The sequence below is a fragment of the Lithobates pipiens genome, unplaced genomic scaffold (assembly GCF_037356315.1).
Source record: "Lithobates pipiens isolate NorthernLeopardFrog02 unplaced genomic scaffold, aLitPip1_a1.2 Scaffold_16, whole genome shotgun sequence".
NCBI classification, from domain to species: Eukaryota; Metazoa; Chordata; class Amphibia; order Anura; family Ranidae; genus Lithobates; species Lithobates pipiens.
This window is the reverse complement of record NW_027507748.1, coordinates 550784904-550794174: the sequence shown is the minus strand read 5'-3', so window position 1 is coordinate 550794174 and position 9271 is coordinate 550784904. Positions and strand designations below refer to the sequence as shown.

General features: G+C 38.0%; 1 protein-coding gene across 1 annotated transcript in view; it reads right to left on the bottom strand.

Moving 5' to 3' along the window:
- Nucleotides 1-3150: 3150 nt before the first annotated feature.
- Nucleotides 3151-9271, bottom strand: part of GDF11 (growth differentiation factor 11) — a 197371-nt gene continuing 191250 nt past the window's right edge. The window contains exon 3 of the mRNA XM_077483436.1: nt 3151-8502. Within this exon, the coding sequence (XP_077339562.1) occupies nt 8122-8502 (381 nt within the window). The 3' untranslated portion in view covers nt 3151-8121. The remainder of the gene's footprint in view (nt 8503-9271) is intronic.

Here is a 9271-nt window from a genome sequence, read left to right as displayed (position 1 = left end):
AGGCTTTGGTTCCTGCAAAACAGCCAAGACAGACAACCTTGAGCGAATGGTTAGCACTCTTTTCCCCATCGTCCCACGCTGCCCCTCATACCTTTCTTTAGATCATCGCGCCTCTGACCTGTGCGGTGTGCTCATCTAAAAAAACAAAAACAAGAATCACTGCATGAAACAGGGAGCACAGAGAGAACACTCTCTTCCCACCCTCTGTTTTTCTCCTTTTTTATATGTCATGTCCTCTTTAAGCAGCTTACAGTGAGGGAAGGCAGCAGGGTGCAACTGGCAGCTTGCTAAGTCCACAGGCAGGTCACTAATCAATCAAAGATTAAAAGAAAGAAATAAAGATTACTTACACTATAGCCTCTCTGATAAGAAAAAGGAGGTCTTACCTGGGCTGGAACTGACCTGCAGAGAGACAGGAAGCATGCCCGCTCAGGCCATCTAACTCTTTGCCTTTTGTTTACTCAATTGCCAAGTGACAAGAGGGGAACCACCCTCCAAACAAGATAAGGAAGAGAGAGTGAGCTTGGCACGCTGCTAAGGAGACACAGTATGGTATAAAAACAAGGAGTGCAGCCACAGCGTCCCTGAGAAGCACTGCAGTGGTCAGTAAATAATGTGCTATCTAAGCAGAAATGCCCGTGATCAAGGCACAAGGGTACCCTGGCTTTATGGGGGATTTACCACCCACACACAGGGTCTTCCAACCCAGGAGAGGCAGAGAACCTAGGGGAGGTGCGGTAGGGGGGATACTGCTCACCGACATCCATCCTATCTGGAAACCTTTGGCAGGTGGCCTGGAGTGACCAAAAATGAAGAACACAGGGGATTAGGAAGGTGGAACTATTATTCTATCTACTGGAGGTGGTCCTTGGGGTTACCTATGGAGGATTAACCCATGATGTTCTGATGTGTGGTTAGCCAGGAAAACTTTTTAAAGTGAAGGGAAACCCCTTCTTGGACAGTTGTCACACTGAAAAGGTGTCTCCATTGGAGGATTTCCCCTTACCTCTTATGCTGGTGGGCAGCTGTAACATTTTGGATTTCCCATTATTTTCTGTCAGGTGACAATGCTCTCCATGACAAATAAAGAGGATGAATCTTTCCAGTGAGGACAATCAGCAAAAAAAAACTAACAGAGGGTTTGCCCATTCCCTACACTATCCAGAATAGCTAGAAATATACTTTCATATTACCTTTAGAAGAAGAACTGGATATTCAACTTTCTTTACAGAGGCATGAAGCTAGAATTATTTTCAACACTGCACATTAGTTGCCTTTGTATGATCAAAGATAGAATTTTTTTTTATCAAAGGCATTACCACTTGGATCAGTTGAATTAACCACATTATTTTATTGGATTTTGGTCTAGTATAAATGTAAAATTAAATTCACAAAGGTAAGGGCACAGTTTTTGCTTCTTAAGCACATCAAAAGTCAAAAACAAAGAATGTATATATTAAACCATACCAGTCTCTTTAGATGTAGTGACCACATTAGTAGTATGTAAGATTATTTTTGCAATCTTTTCAGCTCACATGAAGTGACAATGACACTGCATATATCTTACTATCAGTAAGATCTTATTATAAGTATGATCAACTGAATATTTATTTAAGAAAATATTTTTAACCTGAAAAATGAAAATAAAATGCAGTCACCACATCTAATGACTGGTACACTCAAATATATTTTTTTAATAACTATTTAAAATACCAATAGCTTAAAGTGGATGTAAACCTGATTTATGAAATTTTAGCTGAGCACATATATCTGCAGTGTTTTCTTATCTCTCTTCAAAGCTCTAAGTCCCGTGGCTTTCTCCTTCTCTGTTCTGTTATCAACATGATAACTTCAGACAAGTTCTCCAACACATGTGATAAAACCAGCCTGAAATTTGTGTCAGGGTGGGTGTTATAAATAGATTAGCAGAAAACTTCTCTACTCACAGGACATCTCTGAAAGTCTCTGCCTATGTGGAGGGGGGGGTGTGCCTTTTCCCCAATCAATTGTCTTCCAGTGTAATCCAACACTACACTGCTACTACTGAACGAGGAAGTGAAAATTCTAACACAATGTGCAATTTCTATACCGTATATAAAGCTGAAGACTGCAGACATACATGTAAAACTTATGTAGGGAGATCATCAGAAGATATTCACTTCACTGGGTATATGTGAGGGTTTACATCCACTTTAAGGCTAGTGATAACTTTTATACCATGATCTTTATTGAGGACATCAGAAAAAGGCCCCGTTTGTGGTTGTGATAAAATTAAGCTTGTGAGTATCTTAAAATGTCATGGGATAAAATAACAAAAAAAAAAACAGCCATGGTCACTGGTTGAAATCTTCCCTTGAACTTGCTAGATGTCTTCTACAATGATAATATCTGTTCACTGTTTATTACCTGTATGTTGTTCTTTCTTTTTTAAAAATATTATTTTATTAAAAGTAAAAAAAAAAAGACCTCGGCATACCACCAATGATAATGCTTTACCAGGTACAACTTAACTGCTGTTAACTTAACTTATGGAAGCAGCAAATGTCTCCAAAAGTTTGATAACATATGGTCTGCCTGGATAGACTTCTGGGGTTCCAATTAACTGTTTCCTTCAGAGTAGAGAAATTATCCTGCTTGGGTGATTCTTTGACTAATGGTTCTTTGCCTAATAGACATTGCAACATTCCTTTTCTGAAGTTGTCTTCCCTTCCCTCTTCATCTGCTCTTCTCCTTCTTTCTACCTTATGTTTTTTTTCATCCCCCATTCTTTATCCTTTCTCCGATCCTTCTCCTTCCCCATCTCTCCGTAATTTTGAGAATGTCCCTAAGTCACTCTATAGTCTTCCATATGGATCAAATCACTTACTTATTTGACCTTGTCTGCTGATATGATATTTAACAGATTTGTTCCCCTTTTTATATCTTGGTTAAAATACTCCTCCTGCCTTCTTGTGAATACTAACTTTATTAATGAATCTGCATGTGGTCAAGGTACTCATACCCTCCATTGGTTAATATGCAAATAACGTTTGCTCTGTTTGTATATTTGAATATATTTCAATAAACATTTTCTAGTTGTGAAAAAAAGGGACCTCACATATCTTTTTGGTTTCATAACATAGCTATGTAAATTAAGGCAAAAACACTACATTTAGGCTACATTAATGCACTTTATTGTACAAAACAAAGTCTATAAAAATGGAGGAGCTGGTGCTACGAAATTTACAATAATAAGCACAAAAACAAATTAGAGCAACACCATTTATACACAGCATGAGGAGCTTGATGACTGAATTGTCTCCTACCAATAAAAATACAGCAATTCTAATCATATATATTACCAAAACATTTATAAAATAATTTGGACTGCTAAAGGCAGGAAATTGCACCCTTGATTTCAAATACTGATATGCCATATTTAACGGTTGAAGATGTTTAAGGAATAAATGATTCCAGAGCATATAAGAGATTAAAGCTAAACACAACAAAACAAAAGCCAAAATTTAAATATAAAGTTTGGGTAAATGGATATAGCCAGTCTTGTGATTCACAAACCTTTTCAATGTGGCACGGACAGGAGACCTCATTTGTCCATTACATATAATCAATCAAGGCTTGTTTTTTCTCCATATCCTCAGCCAGCTGATTGGACAATGAAGGAGCACCATTGCAATGATGAGGTCAACCCTGTGTCTTGCCCTCGTCGAAGCTACCTAAGCTCATTCCCCTCCACTGAGTGAAAACATGTTAAAGTGACAGTTCTATGCAATACAATAGAGCCAGATTGGCTCACATTGCTGAATCTCGCTACATCAAGCTGAGTTCTAGAGTGCAAGGCTAATATCAAGTCTGTTCAGTTTTTTTATTTGTTAACCACCAGAGTTTAACTTGTTCAGCCATTTATTATGGATACTGTTGAAAAAGTCACCCAATACAGTACTGCTCACAATCCTCCCTTTAGGACAGAGGTGAATCTTATCACGTATTTCAGTTTACTATGAATTGATATTGATTGCCCCTTTAAAAACTCCTATAAGCCACTGTATGACTCAAAATGTTTTAAATCTAGGTTATATAAAGTTTATATCAATGATTTAAAGCCAACTTCCAACAGATAAAATATAATCTGTTGTTGGAAGTTGTCAGTTTAGATTTTGGATTGTCGAATCCAAAAAGAAATGCAAGATGGTAGTTCAGCATGAACATGCAAAGTTATTCAGCAGTCTACCCTGTATTCAGTTCCATTTACACAATGCACGCTTAAGATGTGACTTCTGCAACAGAGGATGGCGCCTTCTCTATTGGCAGTCCTCAGGAATCTGGTAGGCTTTTATACAATGTATACACATATAAGTCAAACATTGAGATCATGCTGGGGAATTAATACTATGGAAGGAACCAAGTTAGTGCAGGGTATCAGCTGACTGGTGCTGAAATTTTACAATATAACAGACATTAATAGTTATTTCATTTTCTTCCAAATGTCATCCTCAGGGACTTCCAACACTGCATGCCTTCCATATTTTAAGGAAGGAATGCAAGTGTTTCACTTATGATTTCAAGGAGATCTAGAAAACAAGTATCATTAAAATATATCTAAAGCCAAAACTTTTTTTTTTTTTTGGTTAAAAACCCTGTCAGACTGTTTTATTTTTAAAAGTTGTGCCCCATAGAGCAGAATTAGCTTCATGTCTGTCCTGTAGACAAGGTAGTAAAAAACAAATCTCTCTAATGTCAGGAAAGTGCCCATTTAGACAGTTGTTACTGAAACAAGTTTCACTATTGAATGATTTTCCCTTTATTTTTGTTCTGGTGATAACAAAAAAGGTAGGACGTTCCCCCACTTTAAGGAACAGTGACAGTTGTCACCAGGATAAATGAAGAGAGTGAATCTCCTTAGTGGTGACAAAGGTAAAACCTGACTTTGGCTTTAGATTTACTTTTATTTTAGCAGAAGATGACTTGGGAAACAATGCACTTCTTTGTTGGTAATATCGTTTTTGATTATTATGCGAACATATTATTAAAGTGATGTATTAATTGTACATTCAGTTATTTGGTACATTTGACTGAAAATACTGTAGCTTTAAATACTTTACCTCTTTGTTTAGAAAAAAAATTAAAAAAAACAAAAACCTTTTTTGCATTTTCATGGACCATTTCTGCATATCTGGAGAAACAAAGATCAGAGATCACACAGTGCCTGCGATAGCTTATATTTAAATAATGCAGATCAAATTGTACATACAGATGGAACAGTTTATGATTATTGTATTGATGTTTGCAACAATAGAATTTCACAGTACCAAATTTCCTCCAATTTATGGATGAGCTCCAAAATAAGAAGGACCAACAACACTCATATACATTCCATCCAATTAATCACAAAAGCTTTATATAAGAACAAATCACACCAGCTCTCATAAACAATCCTGTAAGGGAGATATACATGTCATAAAGTTGCACATAAATTCACACACATTGATAAGGCAAAGGTTCTAATGTCCAGCTAATAAGCTCCTATTTGGATAGGTCAACAAAGAAGAAATTTCCAACTTGTATCTTCTTTTTTGAAAAAGCTGGCAGACAATCCATCTGGTATCCAGCTGCCCAATGCAAGTGCAGTAAATGGTGTATGATTTTGCAAGTAGCTATAAGAGCATCATGTAATGATAGCGATAATGGTTACAGTGAAGCTCAAAGCTTGAAGCTGCAAATGGCTGTTCAGTGATTACACACAATCAAGTTTCTGACAGATATACTCCATTAATGTTTGTGGAGGCTTGCACAGCAACACAGGGCTTAATTGGCATTTGGTATAAGGATATTGTCACTCCTAAATTAGACATTAGTTTTCATGCTGTTCTAATGGCAGGTAATCACCTTCCAGCACAAAGCAACCCCTTTCTCCTAAATACACCTGCTACAATCTGCTCCCACTCACACAGGTAAACATACACATATAGTCCCAGCTTGGAAGGGCCTCTAGTAGTCCTGGGTGTACAGCTCTGATGCATGTGGTTGCTTACAGTGCAGTGCCTCCTAGACAGAATGTACAGCATCTGGACAACCTGTCCCTTCAAGTCGGATGCCTGTTGGAGACTAAACAGGAACAATAAATGGCATCTCTTCTTCCACTGGTCCAAAGACCTCCTATAGTGCAAATGGTGCCATTGATCCCTCAACTATCAAGAGGGATCTCTTGAACCTCTTTTGCTGAAGAAAAATCCATAGCAGATCTCTCCAATAGCAATAGGCCAAAACCAAAAGTCCATGATTTTCTTCCCTATATTAATGAAATATGAAACACGAGTAATGTCCTTTCTGCTCACACTGTCATTCCATACATGTACTAATATCTGAAATGTTATTGCTCTTATAAGATTTGCTGTGAATTTGTTCCTCTGAACTTTTTTTTTTCTAGTAAATTGTCTGCAAATGTGTAAAGTACCTATACTTAAGGCATACGAGTACATGTTTAATGTATTTCTCGTGGTGAATCAATGTCTTCCTAGTATCACTAAGAAAATAATTGTGATGGGCTTGATATTGTACCACAAATAAGGATTGCAAGCACTAGCCTATCCTTAACTATTAATGACATTGCTGTCAAATGATTCAGTTCAACAGTGATCATTTCCATGCTATCATTGACCAAACAGGAATGTATCAATGAATTAAAGCTATTATATTTCCGAACCTGAAACTTGTTTTTTGCTAATAATGTGGTGCAGCATCTATCTAATGTGCATATGCTGGACAAGAAAGTATAGAATTGATTTAATGGAATACAATAAAATTTGCCAGTAACAACTAATAGTCACTGTCTGTTTTAACAGCACCTATTGTCTATGGTCGATAAGGTCAATAGTTTTTATAATACTGATAATAATAATCAGAGTGCAATGAAATTAAAATATGTTGGCACATGTATGATGCCTACTTGAAATTTCACTGGAAGATAAGATGTGTTGGTAATCTCTGGATTTCAGAAATGTGTTTTATCCAAAGCAACTTATCCAACGATAACTTAAAAAAGGGAAAGATAAATAACAAGGAACAACACTCAAATCTGATGTTAGGCCAATCCCTGAGAAGCATTAACACCAAGATAATCCAGACTACCTTGTGGTTTCATACTCACTGCACTGCTAGAGGAAGAAAATCCAGGCCAAGCACTAAGCTTTTTGTTTGACAGAGTACCAACAGTAAATCATTTTCAAGTCTTAGGCTTACTCTAACTAAGGGTGGACCTATGGCCTTTGCCATTGGCGAACATGCTTTTCATATGCTATGTAAAGCATATGATTTAGATTCAATGGTAAGGACAAACAAGCTGTATGATTAGCCAACAAAGATAATTCAAGGGGCCTTTTATTTAGTCTATGCTTTGCATTTTCTATTGCACAGAGCAGTTGATACAGGCAACCACCCCCAGAGCATATATTCTGGAGTCTTTCCTTTAAAGGAAGAGTTGCTAAACATCATAGGCAAGAGGGAATTTCCAGTGATTAGAGAAGTATAGAGCAGTTATGGAAGAGGCAGTGAAACATAAAGCACAAAGCAATCCATGCTATGTACTAGAGAAAACAAAGGAAGTCACTTACAATTACAAGCAGCTGTCAAGTGCAAAACAGATCTTTTTGGCCCCAGTTTGCAACCAACAACTTGCAAGCATTTGAATGATGCAGTAAAACCTTGAAATGAATATATCCCCTTCAAACCTTTTATATTTGCAGCTGATTCCAGTAAAAATAGATTATCTTTCACTGCAAACTGCCTTACTGTTGGCAGGTTTCTGATATCTAGTGCAATATGATACATAATGATATGAGCTGCCACTATACTTGTTTTATGAGATATTACATAAGGACCCAAAAATATGTGCTGTCATATTATTGCCCATGTCTAAAGACAATGGCGGTCATTGCAAGAGCTTAACTAAATGCAGAATTTGGACATATAAAAGTGTCATATCTCTAGCTTTTTAACTAGGGTTTGAAAAAGGGAATAGTAGCACAAGTACTGCACTATCCCCAATACCAAATTTTGGTCTGCTTGTACCCTTGAGAGAAAGAAAGAAGTTGAAGATAAGTAGGTAGAAGAAAGAGAACCAAAGTCTTAGGAGCACCCACAGCGGTCTACAACCATTCCTGGTATTTTGCCATAAATAATTTTTTGCTTGTCATTAAAATACAACATGTTAATGGGTGACATTTTGGTTGGGGTACAGCAAGGGCCAGCAGATCCTCGTGGATTTGCTTGTTGAACAAGATGAGTGTGGGGATATTTTTGCATGAACATGTACTCGCACTGGCCAGAACAGTAGTTAGCTTTGTATCGTTTTGGAGCAATAATCCAGTCCCATCCAAAGGCCTCAAAGTCCACAGTTAGTGGATATCGACAGCAGCGTGATTCAGTGGAGTGTTCATCACAGTCGAGGCCCAGATTTCTCCTCGATCGCTTGTTGTTCTCCATCACACGCAGCTCTATAAATGGGTGCTGTAGGAACAAACAACATGGGCTTCATAAGCTTGGCACAGTATAATGCATGAAAAATATCATTTTTGCAATAACGCAAGCGCTAAATATATCACAAGATTTATAGAGTAGATGTAACTTGCACACCAAATGCACCATACAATTTTATAATATAACAATGAGACTACTAATAAGTGAATTCAAAAGACTGGTGGTGTCCATATTAGAAATCTTCTTGAACTAGCACTATTCTTTCGGCACATTATGCAAAGCAGCATCATGGATACGCAGTAATGTTTGTCTGTCAGCTTACCACTCCATGTGTTTAGCTTGAGAGACCAGCCACCCTTAACCTGGCTACTTAATTAATCTCTCCTCAAAGCATGGCTCCACACCAGCCCCTATCAGGGAACACTATATTAACCTGTGCACTGCAACCTAGCCCTGCTGATCCTGGTAAATCTCATGCTCTAGCTCCCAGTGTGATTTGTGTTGGTGCTCCAGTATACCCGCTCTCCTGAATCACCTAGAACGCCATCAGCAGCAGTAAGCCGTAGGGTCCACTACCTTGCGGTGCACTCCTGACCCCAATGGGGTGCATCTGTCACCCGGACTAAGGTGACCTGAAAAGCAGTATCTTAAAGGAGGCTTTTTTTGGCCATAATTCTCCTATGGATCACAGTTCGTTCTGCACTTCTGTGACCCGTTTCCAGCTAACAGCAGGCTAAAGCCTGCTGTCGGCTGATGTCACTCAGCCAGTCCAGGCTTGGAAAAGATCCCGACCATATGG